The sequence below is a fragment of the Schistocerca serialis genome, chromosome 1 (genome assembly GCF_023864345.2).
Source record: "Schistocerca serialis cubense isolate TAMUIC-IGC-003099 chromosome 1, iqSchSeri2.2, whole genome shotgun sequence".
In the NCBI taxonomy this organism is placed as follows: Eukaryota; Metazoa; Arthropoda; class Insecta; order Orthoptera; family Acrididae; genus Schistocerca; species Schistocerca serialis.
In genome coordinates this window covers 121,041,876-121,058,514 of record NC_064638.1, presented here as the reverse complement: position 1 = coordinate 121,058,514, position 16,639 = coordinate 121,041,876, and the positions used below count along the sequence as shown (strand labels likewise).

General features: G+C 39.7%; 1 protein-coding gene across 1 annotated transcript in view; it reads right to left on the bottom strand.

Moving 5' to 3' along the window:
* The window catches only part of LOC126463818 (aldo-keto reductase family 1 member A1-like), a 135,753-nt gene extending 127,964 nt beyond the window's left edge, over positions 1-7,789 (bottom strand). Inside the window, exon 1 of the mRNA XM_050096190.1 lies at positions 7,625-7,789. Coding sequence (XP_049952147.1) covers positions 7,625-7,687 — 63 coding nt within the window. The 5' untranslated portion in view covers positions 7,688-7,789. The remainder of the gene's footprint in view (positions 1-7,624) is intronic.
* Between the last annotated feature and the right edge of the window lie 8,850 nt (positions 7,790-16,639).

The following is a 16,639-nucleotide window of genomic DNA, read 5'->3' as shown; positions in this document are numbered from 1 at the left end:
TGTGGGATAGTGAATCATCAGCTAATAGGCTTATGTTTCATAGACGGAACACTGAACGCGCACAAGTATCGCAGCCTGGTACCAGACCATCTTCCACGTATGCTAGAAGACGTTCCTCTGCACACTAGGAGGAACCTGTGGTACCAACATGATGGCTGTCCAGCCCATTGCGCACGCAGTACTGAAGCATGTCTTCACGAGCTGTTTCTAGATCGTTGGAGTGGTCGTAGAGGACCTGTACCACGACCGGCCAGTTCCCCGCATTTGTGAGGAAACCTGAAGGACCTGTCTACAAGGACATACCAACTATGCATTTTTGTATCTTGTATTTAATTCAGTTCATTGAACAGTATGGACTGTAAAAGAAAACGAATACTCTGTCTTTTAATATATCAAGGATGGCTTTTCTTCAAGACACAAACGTAAAACTTGCAAAGAAGTCAAAGTTATCATCTGACGATGGTCTCAGGCCAGAAACTAGTTATGGTACACCAAAATTATTTCAAAAAAAACTTCTGGCTGGTTGCAGTACTTCCTAAAGAATTATTTACGAAAACAACTGCGCTATTCTCTAACCAAAATGGATAAAACAAACACAAAAAAATCAAGAATGTGTTAAAAATCACGAGAAAGAAGAATTGGAGGAAAATAAAAAAGATCATACAAGGCATTCCTCACCGATTCAAAATAGGCACTATGTTGCAGTAAAAATGTCAATATTTCTTTACAGTTACATCACAACTTACGTTGATGGTCAATTCATGCACAATCGATTTAAAAACTAGTAGCATCATGGTCAGTTACCAGACGTTCCTCAAAAATCGAGTGCCGCAAGTACCACGAGCGTTATGTCCCTATCAGGACCATGTATTTTATCGCATCAGATTTGACTGGACAGTCTTCCCTAATGCTATCACGCTTTTCCCAGACGAGCTGTTTGATCGAAAATGAAACTAATCGAAATAGATTAAGCAGCTTCGAAGAAAAGTCTGACGATTTACTCCAAGAAATGCTCAGTAAAGACAATCTTTGGTCTCCTCAAACATGAAAACTTACTGTGGTAGAATGTTTGCTGATATAACCTGTGCTAACGGGTTAAAATGGATTTAGAACGGGGGTCTTCGCCTTTTCCTCGTGCTATCGTGTAAGAACGTCTCATGGACTGCAACAGAGCCCAATTGCAAGTTCATGTAATCAGAAAATAGCGAATTTAACAAACAAGTTTTTCATTGCTCAGAGTCCATCTTTACGTCCACGCTCGTGTAACACAGATGATGAGATGCAAAGACCCGCTTTCGAGACCCAGTCCACCACACAGTTTTAACTTATCACAAACAATCAGTACGGGTATGTGAACACGATCTCCACCGACAAAATGTCGGAAGCTGTTTTGGGATATCTTGACAGTATTTTGGTACGAGGGACCCGTCTTTTCCGGTGATTCGCTGCACAGTTGTTCGGTTTGTTATCCCTGTCACCTTTGCTTCTGTGAAAATGCCCTCACAACGGCGAATAAGCTTGTAATATACAAATACCAAATAGTACAACAGAAAACAGTTAATAATAGAACACTCGGATACGAAAGTCCGTCACTGTGCTGCGGTCGCCATCGCTGCGAGAGCAGATCAGCGGCTCATTGTGCTGCCCTTCCATTGCTTTCAGTGAACTCACATACAGGGTGGCAATAATTGAACTATATGAAATAAAATCGTTGTAACTTCTGAACGGTTTGCGTTAGGACGTTCAAACTGCACGGTTGACCGCGGGGCACGATGGGAATTATTGATGTGAATATGGTTTGTTTTAGCGACAAAGCCCATTTTCATTTGGATGCGTTCGTCAATAAACAAAACTGGCTCATTTGGGGAACTGAGAATCCGCACTTCGCGATCATGAAGTCTGTTGTGTTGGCAGAAGAGCCAACACCGTGTTACAACTGAAGGCCGAAATGCACGCGTTTTAGCTCACGCAGGCTCGCGTGAGGAGGGAAGAACTATACTGACGTGAGGTTTGGAACATGACAAGGAATGAGAGTTCAGAAAGCAGACATAATTAGTTTGATACTTAACTTTAATCCATTAATGATGAACGTCGCTCTTGACGGTACATGATTCACAATATTATCTGTTCAGAAGACATATAGTAACTGAATATGGTGCCTTGCTAGGTCGTAGCAAATGACGTAGCTGAACGCTATGCTAAACCGTCGTCTCGGCAAATGAGAGCGTATGTAGACAGTGAACCATCGCTAGCAAAGTCGGCTGTACAACTGGGCGAGTGCTAGGGAGTCTCTCTAGACTAGACCTGCCGTGTGGCGGCGCTCGGGTCGGGTCCAACGTATACTAACGGACCGTGGCCGATTTAAAGACTACCACCTAGCAAGTGTGGTGTCTGGCGGTGACACCACAAAGTCTCTTCACCCTCAATGGGTGACTGTGTGGTGTGCACTGTCCAGTCACGGAATAATCGGTGCGATATTCCTTGGTGACACTGTGGCTACCGAACGGTACGTGAAGGTTTTGAAAGATGGTTTCATTCCCATTATCCAATGTGACCCTGATTTCGACAAGAAATGGTTCATGAAAGGCTGAGCTCGACCCCATCGAAGCAGGAGAATGTTTGATATCCTTGAGGAGCACTTTGGGGACTGCGTTCAGGCTCTATGGTACCCAGAGACAACTGGCATGGGCCTCGATTGGCCGCAATATTCTCCGGATTTGAACACATGCGTCTCCTTTTTGTGCGGCAATATTAAAGACAAGGTGTACAGCAATAACCCCGAAAGCATTGCTGAGTTGAAAACAGCCATTCAGGAGGTCGTCGACATCATCGATGTTCCGACATTTCAGCGGATCATGCCGAATTTCGCTATTCGTCTGCGCTACATGTAACACCTCGGTTCAGTTTACAGTAATAAAAGCTATAGAAAGAATAATTTAAAATTAAGAATAGAATTTTTAGAGGGGAAAATAGTGTAGAATCAGAGTTCGGTAATTGCAAATCAAAATTATAGTATATCAGCAAGTAGTTTAACGTCTAAGTACAGCAAAGCCACGGAAGCTCCGTCATGGAGAAGGCAGTGACGTTAAACTCTTGTGATGAAAAACCTATAAAAAGGCTTGATAGTCATTATTGCCGCCTTTTTTCCTTGATTGTTTCGTTAAAGAGCGGGGAACCCGTGTGAGTCTGCGAGACAATAATTAGATTGGACTTCATCGTGTTAAGATTCACGATAAACTGTTAGAATATTACAGAGATTAAAAGTGATGTAGTGTACGATCTCTGACTGTTGGTAGCAACGGAGTATTAAGGGGATTTTAGGACTTAAGTGCTAGACTGAAACTTTCCGGGCATATAGACGACAGAAACTCAAATTATCTGCTGATACGAGTGAATTCAGAGGTACCGGTATTCAAATATTAACGCGTGAACTTTTGAAAGTGTCGTGTGCCGTTAGTTGCGAATCTGGACGTAGAGCGCGTGCATATCGGCATTTGCGGACTATTTAGATTCCTCCAGGCTAGGGACCTTTTAAATAGACCATCATCCATCACCATCTTAATCCTTGAATATAGAGTGAAAGTGAAATACAAGAGTGTTGTACTTATTCCATTTACCTAGTACTAATCAGTGAAGGTTTTACGGAACCAAAGCTATTCAGTAGTAAGTCAGCACCATCTAGCGGAAAGCGTAGGCATTAACTAACAAGCTAACTGAAGTGAACGTTTACGTGTTTTATGGACTGCTTAATATGAACTTTTGTGACTCTTTGACATCCCCACTCCCTCCGAAAGGTGGCGCAGGCTGTCTTAATCACAAAAAGGGGAGATTTGTAGCCGGGCTAATTACTAAATATAAGCGATATCTACAAGACTCGCAGTAATAGCAAAACACAAGGCCCGCACCTCATCGGAGAGTCGTCGCTGTCACGTAGGGAAGTATAGCCGGAAAACCTACCGACGATACGTATCTACGAGCAGACGTCGACGTGGAGTACCTGAAAAGGGAACCACAAGAGAGTTGGGGATGCTTCACACATCATCACTAACGACGGCAGGCATATCGAACATGTCCTAACCTAAATTTGAACATCTGTAGTGACGTTTACATGTTAAATACAGTGTGTGCACGCCGTAGTTTATAACTAATTTACGTTTTTTGCACATAGTTCAATAATTGTCACCCAATACGAGATGCATATTGATACTGCTGTGTAATACTCTTAACTTGAAACTAACACTGCTGAATTAAAAAAAAAAAAAAAAATTAGACCCAAGGCTGAACATAGCAGTAATGAATGCAATCTTGAGAGAGAAGGGTAAAGTGGGCATTAGCTTTGACACCGGGGCCGTTGCTAGGTGTTTTACCGCCCTACGCGAGGATTGAAAAATGACGGCTCCCCTTTTTTTGCTACCATCGGTCTCACCCGATATCCCCTCCCCATCCATTATCTCAAATATCCAACGGCACAACAATGCAAGCATTCTGTGATTTTCTGGGGCCAGTCCTAAATTTTCGTACTTTGTCCTCAGTTCCTTTAAAACTGATTGAGGACAACAAATATCCTCAATTTCCTAATTTTTGTCGTACATTTTTGAAATTTCCAACAATAATTGAAACAAGAAGAAAGTGTTGAACATTTTAAACTAGAACTCAGCTAAGTATATCAGTGCAAGCAAATTTGGCATCAATTACTTATTTTATTTAATTGCAAGAAAATGGGCTAATAAAGGTTTGGAACTATTTTCTGGTGCAAATGAATTTTTCTTTAAATTTACAATTTATGCTGTACTGCTGGGAGCCATCCTGAAACATCAAACTGCCTCATCTCAATAATGATGGTGTTATTTCGTTTCTGTTTTAACTGAAATATTTTTAGAGTAAAGAAAAATCTCATCTTTTTCAGCGTCCAGTTTCTTGCGCTTAAATAAATTTCATGTCATGTTTGCATTTTCTATTGAGAGTTCTACAACTTGTATTAGCCGCTTTGGTGACGCATTAGTCTAAGCGAATGGCATCTGATCATTGGTCTGAGATAGGTCCGGGTTCGAATTTCAGTGAGGTATTGATGTGGTGTCTGTCTAAGGCTCTTTCCCTTCCCTGGAATCAGTGGCCCTAATTAGGGTCAAACGACTGCTTATAGCCCATTGAGTTGCTCAGGTGGCCGTTAAACCCTAAGTCAAAAGTCTCAGTAGCAGCTGCTTTAGTTTCTACTTTTTAGTTAGGAAGACGCAATCTGCTTACTTTCAACAAAGTAAGTAACGATTTATTAAGTGCCGTGTTCCATACGCTTTTGAAAACAATTCAGTGTTTTAATTTTTCCTCTTTTTCATTTTGTTTCTCCTCATTTGCTCAATTTCTTTCGCTGTTTCATTTGAAATTAATTTTTTTCCGCCCTTTGCCGCCCCTAAAATATTGCTGCCCCAGGCGGCCGCCTAGTCTTGCCTAATGGTAGAAACTACCGTGGGTGAATGAAACATGTTTGTTTCCAAACGAGACGCGGAGTACATACTGCCCAACCACCATAATATTGCACTGGTGTACGTTACCGGAAACACGGAATGCCATAACAGTGAACAAAAACCATATCCAGTTCTTAGAAGTCCGAATAGCTTCCAGAGCAAATTTTGTGGTTGTTGTAACAGCAGAACACATTCGAAACACAGCCGACTGAAACGACCTTGTAGTTGCAATAACACTGTGGTCACCTAATAGTATCGACACTGCACTGTAATGTAGATATCTTCAGTGTACTACAGACGCGAATATAAATTAGGGGGTAATAATTAAACGAATTCAATTATTCTATAGTTAGCCACTGGAGACTACAGGTCCTTATTTCAAAGTATCTCTGAACAACCTCTGAAATTTCGTCGGAAGAGTTCAAGTTCACTCTGTAAAATAATTTGAAGTTCTGAGAAATGTAAGAATCTGCGGGAAATTATTAGCCGCAAAAGCTAATGCGCTAGTGCGAAGAGGGTGGACGACGGCAACGACATTTGAAGTGCTTTGTGGTATATACAGATTCAGATATGTCTTCTTACAGATAAAGCTTGGACATTATTATCCTATGGTCAGATTACCATGTCTAATGTTATCGAATCAAAGACTAGTATTTAAATCCTCTCAGTCGAGGGAAAAGGACAGAAAGAAAGTTCTTCTGCATGATTATAAGGGGTAGGCCAGAGTAGAATTTTTTTAAGTCTGATTTTTTATTGTCTTCAAATGTTCCTTAGAGAGTCTGCTTCTAAGATTCATTCATTTCAAGTATGCCACAAATGTTAAAATCGCAATTTACCCCATGGGGCTCTGGGGCCTCCAAGCGCTCGAATGCAACCGATGTAATACTATAAAACTTACCGATAGAATAGGGGACCTGTTAGTATCGGAGGGCATCAGTATCAACCAAAATACTATTCTCTCGAAGATCTCTCTTCGTAACAATTCGTTTGTGGTATACAGTCTGAGAGCATGTGTGCGTGTGTCGCTTGTGCTTAGCTTGTCATTCCGCTTGTTTTTTTTTTTTATACGAAGTAAAACGTGAGTGCTTGAAAATGACAAACAAACGTTTTTATACGGATAGAAAAGGTTCGGAACGTAAACCCAGACGTGCAGAAAACGCTTCGTTTAAGGGGAAGCCAGTTAACCGACATAATTCGTCAGAATGAGCATGTTTCGAAATCGGCGAAAAAAAAGACCAACTGTACGGTCCTGCCATTGACGATTAAAGGTTTGTTCAGTTTCAGTATTGAAAAACACAAGTTGAAACTATAAATGCTTATTTTTTCAAAATAACATTTTTCAAGTTGGCGGGAGATAAAGCTCAGGAAATACAAATGCAGTTACGTGATACCTTTTTGTAACTTGTGAGTCGCTGTTTTTCCTACTGTACAACGTAGGGTTTTTGCGGTGTATTTTAATTTCGATTTCATGAATGTAGGTCCTAAAATTGAGCGTCTACTCCCCTAACGCCAAAAATTTCTTGAAAGATTTACCTTACGCCAAACGCCAATACGGAATACAATAAGACCCACCACTAGAAAAGAAGAGAGGGAGAAGATGAACCAGGAAAATTGTTGCATAAAACTGCTAGCCCCAAGAGAAATAGAAACCTGACTGAACGCATTAGAACGAAGATAACATGATTAAATTAAAAATAGAATAAGTACATGCAAAAAGGTTACGGCATTAGAAATAATCAGTCTTAAAGCAAACACTAAAATGCAGAACGTTTAGGTGATGAATGGTAGAGGAGAGAAAAGGAAGGAAAATTACGATTTAAGGTCTCTTCGACGACGGGTTCATTATTTATGAACACAGCACAAGCTGCGATAGAAGTGCATAGATGAGGCGGGAAATTGGGCGCGAACTTTTCAAAGAAAGCTTCTCGCCATTCCCTAAATCGATTGGGGGAAAATCGGGAAGACCGGATGGGGATTTGAACCCTGCTCCTCCCAAATGCGAGTCCAGTGTGCCAGCCACAGCGCCACCTCTATAAGAGACGGAGTACGAAGAGGTGAGAGACCGGCCACTTGCTGTAACGACTGTGCACTAACAGGCGCCAAGACTGTTAAGAAAAATAGCACATAGATTGTGGTTCCTCTAATAAATATACATGAATTACCTGCCATGTGCCGAGGCCCACTATGGGCATCTCGCTGCCGTTGTTGAGCTTGATCGTTTTCATGATGTGTGGCGTGGAAGCTCTGTGTTACGCCCGCGATGTGTGCAGATGATGGATTGCTAGGCAACTCCAGCAGACTCCGTCGCACAACCGTCACTCCCAAACCACTACCCCTTCCCGAGGTCAGCCGCTCCTTCCCCCCACCAAGGCAATGTCCCCCTCCACGTGCCGACTTCACATCGATGAGTCTCGCCTAGCAGGAAGCAGGCGTTGTCGGTGCCAGTCGGCAGTCTGAATTCGATAGATAATTGTACTAACACATCCATCCCAACAACAAAAACAAAAAGACTGTAGCTCACAGGACATAGAATATTCTGTTAATAAACATATTCATTTGTAGGCGCCCTGTTAAACTCCACTAGTTCTGTAAAAATACCGATCGCTCCCCAACGAAGTTTTACATCTTTATGTGTACGAACAGTAAGTTCTCGTGCTCCTGTGCAATGACTTAACATTTAGCAACTCACTCAAACCAAAGCAGATTACTGCTACCTTGACATCTGCAACAAGTTGAGAAAATCGAGAGAAGGTGATGTTTGGCGTATCACTCCGATGAATGGGGGCATGGAAGATGTGCTGTCTCATCCCTTCCATGAGGGCAGCAGGAAAAAACAATTGTGTTCTAAGTGCCTGTAAAGTACGCCGTTTTCAATTGATTGCGGCTAGCATGTAGAGAGCAGTGTTTTGAAAATACCCTCAAAGAAGATTAATAATGTTGCGATGTGAATGGATTGAGTGACATCCCAGAATTAAGGCAGTCAAGCCGCTATCGACAAACGAAAATGTATAAGCGAACATCTCGAAGTCCGTAACAGAGAGCTGACCGTCTCAAATGAAACTCCAATTTAAAACGAAATTAAAGCTTTCAAAGAAGAAAATATCGTAAAACATCTAAGCGAATGAATACTGTTCATGCATGAAAAGGAATGCTTATTGGAAATAATTCGCGATGAAACAAAAGCTGCAATGAACGTTGCGTGATGTCTCTGAAACGAATGTCAAGAAACAACAGTCAAATGACGGAATAGATACACTGAGTGACTGATTTGTATGTGATCCCATTTTGTTCACATAATGTAGTTCTACCACACTGGTCACTGCTTCTACTGTGTTCTTATACTATCGATATAGACATGTCAGGTTCATCTAAGATCTTCAAATATTTAACCTACGTTTTATACTTGAAAGTAAAAACTTGACAAATATTGTGCTGTAGTAATTTTCTACATTCATTTACCTCTGCATTTATAAGTAGGTCATAAAGTTGTATAAATATTCTTTAAATCGGGTGACTGCAACACTTATGTACAAATATGTATGCACTGCCAACATGCGTAAGGAGATAAGAAAAGGAAACGGGTTAGAGCAGAGTTAAAAATTTTTTTGTTGAAAAGTGTTTCTATGGTGTAAGTGAATACATTAGCTTGCAGAAATAATAGGCCCCCATTAACTGTTGTGCACACTTTAATCCGTTACCCCATGCACTATCTATGCTGTGTGTCTCTTTGCACAACAATGTTTCTCTTGTTGCACTCCAATTTTCTCTGTTTCAGATGTATTGTAATACATCTCGGAGTAGGGAATTAGTTGTAATAAAAGTTGTGATGAATATAATGTTGGCAAGTGTTAATGAGCTTATATTTTTCAGAAGTGTAATAGAATGTATTATTGCATGTATGTTTTTCAGAAGTGCAATTTAACAAAAGTTTCATGCTCTAATTGTATAATTATTTTTCCTGTTTATGCATGATGTAAGATTCTTGTAGACTAGATACATCTATCTACATCTATACTCTACAAACCACTGTGAAGTAGCAGAGGCTACATCCAATTGTACAAGTCATTAGGTTTATTTTATTTTTGTGTTCTATTTATATTCAGAGTCCAGGAATAATGATCATACAATGCCTCTGTTTGTGCTCTAATTAATGTAATCTTGTCCTCGTGACCCCTATAGGAGCAATATGTAAGGAGTTGTAGTTAATTCCTAGAGTCATCATTTCAAGCTGGTTCTTGAAAAACTGTTCATAGACTTTCCCAGAATAGCTTCTGTCTGTCTTCAAGAATGTGCCAGTTCAGTTCTTTCAACGTCCCCATGACACTCAATTGTGGATCAGACAAATCTCTAACCACCCATGTTGCTCGTCTCTGTAAACATTCAATATCTCCTGTTAGTCCTATTTGGTGTGGGTCCCCCAAACCTGAGCAGTATTCTAGGATGGGTTGCATGAGTGATTTGTAACCAATCTCCTTTGTAGGCTATTGCCTTTCTCCAGTATTCTACCAATAAACCAAAGTGTGCAGCCTACATTACCCATAACCGAACTTATGTTCTCATTTCATATCCATATAAATTGTTATATCCAAGTACTGACATTAGTTACGTTATTGGAACTGTGACTCACTGATAGGACACTATGTCTTTTTTTTTCAATTAGTAAAGTGCACAGTTTCACATTTCTGAATATTTAAAGCAAACTGTCAATCATTGCACCACTTTGAAATTTTCAATATCTGACTGAATGTTTATACCGCTTCTTTCAGACAGTATTTCATTATAGATAGCTGCATCATATGAAAAAAGTCTGAGGTTACTATTAATATTGTCTGCAAGGCCATAAATGTACAACATAAACAGCAAGGGTCCCAACACACTTCCCTGGGGCACATCCAAAGTTATTTCTATATCTGTTGATGACTCTCCATCCAAGATAACTTTCTGCATCCTTCCTACCAAAATATCGTCATTTGAGTCACAAATTTCACTTGATACCCCACATGATTATGCTTTTGATAATAAGCATAGTATTGGAACAGAGTCAAATGTTTTTCAGAAATCAGTAAATACTGCATCTATTTGGCTGCCTTGACCCAAAGCCTTCAGTACATCATGTGAGAAAAGTATGAGTTGGGTTTCACATCATCAATGTTTTCACAATTCTTGCTGCTCAGCAAGGATGAAGCCTTTCTGTTTGAGATATCACACTATGTTTGAGCTCAGAACAACAAATCAATATCAAGGATACTGGATGGCTGTTTTGGGGATCACTTGTACTATCCTTATTGTAAACAGGTGTGACCTATGCTTTCTTCCAATTACTGCACATGAATTTTTGTTCATGGGATCTATGATACTTCTTAGTTAGCGGGGATCTAACTCACCTGCAAATTCAATATAAAATCTGATAGGGATTCCAATGGATCCTGGAGCTTTGTTGATTAAATTGGGACAGTTCTTGTGGGTTTTCCTTTGTAGAGGAATATTTGAAAATGGAGTTAAGCATTCCTGCTTTTGTTTTTCTATCCTCAGTTTCAGTTCCTATCTCATTCACGAGTGATTGGATGCTTTTTTTGGTGCCATTAATAGCCTTTACCAACGTCCTTTTTTTTTTTTTTTTGGCAAGGGGGGGGGGGGGATGGTTTGCGAAAGATAATTTGATAATATTCTGCTGGTTGACCACTGAAGGCTTCATGTATTGCTCTCTCAGTTGTTAACTGCATGTCATTCAGCATCTCTCCATACCCATTATCCAGTAGTCTTTGTTTCTTTAGAAATTTCTTTACGGTGGCAGTATACCATGGATGATCCCTCCCATCATGAACTCTTCCACTGGGTACTCGTCTATCCAGTGCATGATCAACTCTTCTTTTAAACATGATTCATAGGTCTCCTACAGGCTCCTGTCCTGTGGTAAAAGATTCAAGTTCCTCACTGAGGCATGGCACTGTTGCTTCTTTATCTAGTTTACTGGACATATATATTTTTCTGCTTCTTTTAGTTATCCTTTGTACTTTGGTAATCATTGTTGCCACAACTGCCTCATAGTCACTGATTTCAGTTTCAGTTCCTTAAAGAGCTCGGATCTGTTTGTTACCATCAGATCTAATACATTATGATGAGTAGAGTTCTGAACTGTCTGTTCTAAAGAGTTTTTAGACAAGACATTTATATAGTAATGTTTCACAGGATGTCTTGATAAGCCCTCCACTAACAAAACTGTAACTGTCCCAACTGATTTTTGAATGATTAAAAGTCTCCACCAATTATTACAGTATGATTCAGGATCTTACATACAAGCAAATTGAGCTTTTTGGTTGCACCAGAAGGTGAGTCTGGAGGTCAACAGAAGAATCCAAGTACAAGTTTATGCCCAATGCTGATACTGAGTCTAGCCCAAACAATCTCGCATGCAGCTTCAATATTTATCTCTGCAGATTTTAGTTTCTTGTCTTCTGTGACACATACACCACCTCCATTTTCCATTAGCCTGTCCTTTCAATATACACTTAAATTTCTCCCAATAATCTCTCTGCTATCAGCTTCAGGTTTTAGCTAGCTTTCTGTATCTAGTATTATGTGAGTTTCACTGTTTTTCATATCCCTGACAACTCACAGCACTATTTTCAGCTTTTAACTGTAAAGTTCTAACAGCTGCAGGTGAAAATATTAGCTGTCTACAGAGCTGTGACAACACTGAGGCATTGTCAATGAGATATTTACAAAATTGTGTTACATTATTGGTAGAGGTAGGCATGCAAGGCTGCCATGCCCAGCCCACTGCAACTATCAGGGATCATCTTATGCTCACTGCAACTATCAGGGATCAACTTATACTGGATTTTAATAGTCTCACCTATGGGCGCATTCCATTGGATCTTACACTAACACTTACTGGTCTCCTACAGCTGTTGTTATCCAGAGTAGATGGAGGGCCACCTAAAAAAATTAAAAATCTGTGTTCATTTAGGGGGATGCTGCAGTTCTCAACCCTTTGGTGCAAGTCTATGGGGGTTGCAGCCTTGCTTGTCATAGAACCCTCAAAGACTCTGGTTCAATCCTCCCACTCAACTCAGATCAGTTGTGGGGACACTGCTGCAAATTGTGAGCTTCATTGAAAGGCCAAGGCCGGTCATTTCAACCTCCTCTGCCAGTTGCTGAAATGATTCGAGTATGAACTCAGAGCCCAGAGACAGGACTCATTTGGACCAATGTTTGCCACAGTCTGCAGTCAGTTACGACCTGTTTCCTCAATGACTGCCGGAATAATCTCGTCAACATGTTGAATGAGGCCCCCAGGCATACACACTGAGTGCATTTGGTGCATGAGGTTTTCTCTCTAAATCATTTACCAACAGGGTGGCTAAGCCAGTGTGAATGCCCTGGACTCACATTAAGAAAGAATGGGTTTCACATCCTGTCTGATCATTCAGCCTTAGTTAGGTGAATGCTGGGATATGTCCTATAATAAGGCCATGACCAAGTCCTGCCCTACCCTTGCATAATACTATTATACTTCGTATATATTTATTTATGTATGTATGTATTGTTTCTGTAATGTGTCTGACGTGTCCTGTACTGTTGTGCCACTTGGTCAAAGGATTAATAAATAAATGCTTAAAATAATTTACATTTATCTGTAGTTTTATATTCAGGTATAATTATTTTCATACACAGGTACCTGTAAACATACATAATAGTTACAAGAAATTCCTCATTATTCATATATACAAGCCATAGTTAAGAGACAAAGCAATATTTCAATACTAAAATTAACATACTCACAGACTGTGCCAGAAGCTTAGTAAGCTATCATGTTCCCTTTGCAGTTTTAATCCTATGTGGTTTGGAGAATGCTCATAACCTGTGGCTTACATGTGTTAACTAGTCCCTCTTCTCATTGATCAGCTTTGGCTTGCTTGGCATCTTTACTGTGTCCTAACAAAGTGGAATCAGAACTAACTTTGCATATGTTTTCCTTTAGCTACATATAAAAGTGCATCCCACCTGCCTGGTGGCATACCTCTCTTTAACTTAATTCAAACCATTTATGATTGCCTGACTAATTCTATCATTCTTCTGTTAATGACAGATGTATGTACTATCTCAATGTGTAATACTCATTTATGGCAGTGTATGTGGGTAAAATACTACTGATGCTAAGATCAGGCATTTTATACCTGTTAATCCTGATGTACTCTTTCTTTCCTGCCTTTTTTTTTTCTTTTCCTTCCAGCTTCGTTCAATATCTGTTCAAATTGCAAAGTTGCACTGTGGCCCAGTTTATATGTAAAACACTACGTTCACTCACAACTTGCTGTACTTGTACACAAGCAAGAGTCAGGGAAAGACATACCTCTTCTAGAGAAACTGTGCCTAGCGAATAGTCCGTTGCTGACTGCAGTATTCAGCAAACAACAATAGGAAGTAATGTTTACTTTCTAAGTGATTTTTCTTATTTCATCCCACATACAAAAATGAGAATATTTGTGTGCTAAACAGAAGGAGTGGACAAAAATATGGAAACACCACAAACACAGCATATTACCACAGCCTAATATGTTCTAGCAAAACTATGGCATTCAAAAGAGCTCCCATTCATGTCAGTTTCTTGTCGGGTCTTCACCCAGATCAAACTGTCACCCACACACAATATTTAAGCAATCCACCTGACTGCTGTCATCAGGTGAGGAAAGCTAAGCCACTCTCACTGGTAACTGATTCAAGCCATGGGCAATGGAACCTTTATATGCAGCGAAGATACAAAAGTGCATGTGCTAAGGTAATGCACAAGCGCTTAATCATTGCTGCTACCCCCTTGAGCTGGAGTGGGAGCACCTCCAGTGGTGAATACTCTCAAGAAACAATATACTGTTTAAAAATTTTTACTTATAGCCAGCTAATTCAGATGCCATTGTTTTCCATATCTGATAAAATAGGATTCCAAGTTTTACTTAGCAGGCAACAATTATCGTGGTTAATGATATTATTTGTTAGTCTGATTTTGACAGATTCTTTTAAAACACAATCCCAGTAGCACGAGGCATTTGCAGTCTCTTGTATCTCATTGTATAGCATCCTATGTCCCTCTGCAAGACAGTGCTCAGCCACCACAGATTTGTCAGGTTGTAATAATTGAATATGGCAAAGATGTTCGGCACATCTGTCATTGATGGTCATATAGTTTAGCCAGTGTATATTTTACCACACCGACATTATATTTTGTAAATGCGAGGTTTCCTCAAACCAAAATCATCCTTAATAGAGCCAAGAAGTGCTCTAATTTTAGTTGACGGATGGGATACACATCTGATTTCATGTTTCTTCAAAACCCTACCTATCTAGGCACACGCATTCACAGCATATGGAAGGAAAGCCACAGAACTAAAAGGGTATTCAGCTAGTTTAGATAGTGGTCCAAACTCAAAAGCACATCGAATCCATCTGTCTGTATATCCGTTATGATTAAATACATCCTTAAGATGTTGCAGCTCTTGTGGTAAATTCTCAGCATCCGAGATAACATATGCTCTTTTGACCAAGGTCTGTAGGACTCCTGCACATTGAAACGGTGAATGACAGCTGGTGGCACATAAATACATATAAGTCTGTATGGGTTTCTTATGAACTCTGTGTCCAAGAGTTCCATCATCTTTTTCAGAAACCGGTACATCCAAAAAGAGTAACTTCCCCTCATTTTCAACTTCTATCATGAATTTGGTGTTAGGATGAAAACAATTAAAATGGTCCAATAACCAGTGCAAAGAATCTATTCCATGTGACCAAACAATACACATATTCTCAACACACCTCAAAAAACATGTAGGCTTCAAAAAAGATGTTTTCATGGTCATATGAAGGGCTTATTTCAACAGTGGTACACGTCCATTTTTCTTCATTTTGAGATAAAGAATCCTAAAGTTAAATGAGCACTGAAAAATCTGCAGTTGAGATACCAGAAATTCGCAAGCATATGGCTTCTTGCTATAAATGAATCTTTCTTTCTGTTTGTTTGGACCATTAATTTCAGAAGTATTATAGGCAGAAAAGTGGAGGTAATGAACTTGTACCACCATTGAAATAAGCCCTTCATATCCTCAAAGTCCTCCATAAAAAGATTAGTGACTATGGGGGATGAAGTGCTCCCCGTAGCCTCTCCATCAGTCTTCAAAATATCTGTTATTGAATAAAAAGTAGGTGTACCCAGTACATGAAGGCAGAGCTTCATCATTTCCATACCTAGTTTTTCATTAATTAAAATCAATGAATCTTCAAGAGGGACTCGAGTAATGTTAGGGTATATTTATGACATGTTTCTTGTTTGGCCATGTGGAAAGAGTCTTTTCATTGGTTTTTGCGCCATTTTAATTGCCTTCACCCCAGTATCAAATTCATGATAGAAATTTAAAAGGAGGGGCTGTTATTCTTTTTGGATGTACTGGTTTGTAAAAAAAGATGATGCAACTCTTGGACACAGATTTTATAGGAAACCCACGCATACTGATACATATTTGCATATTAATATCTGTCATCTTCCATTTCAACATACAGGAGTCCTACGGACCTTGGTCAAAAGAGCATATGCTATCTCGGATGCTGAGAATTTACCACAAGAGCTGCAACATCTTATGGACATGTTTAATCATAACAGCTATACAAACAGACAGATTTGATGTCCTTTTGATACCTAAACTGCTGAAGATCCTATTAGCTCTGTGGCTTTCCTTCCACATGCTGTGAATGTGTTTGCCAAGATAGGTAGGATTTTGAAGAAACATGAAATCAGATGTGTATTTTGTCCATCAGCTAAGATTAGAGCACTTCTTGTCTCTATTAAGGATGATTTAGGTTTCAGGAAGCCTGGTATTTACAAAATAACATGTGGGTGTGGTAAAGTATACATTGGCCAAAGTATTCGTACCATCAATGACAGATATGTTGAACATCATCGCCAAACGCAATTATTACAACCTGACAAATCCGTGGTGGCTGAGCTCTGTCTTACAGATGGACATGCTATACAATGATGGATGCTATACAATGAGACACAAGTGGTTGTTAATGCCTTGTGTTACAGGGATTGTGTTTTAAAAGAATTTGTCAAAATCAGACTAACAGAATATCATTAACCATGATAACGGATATCCACTAAGTTAAACTTGGAATCCTATTTTATC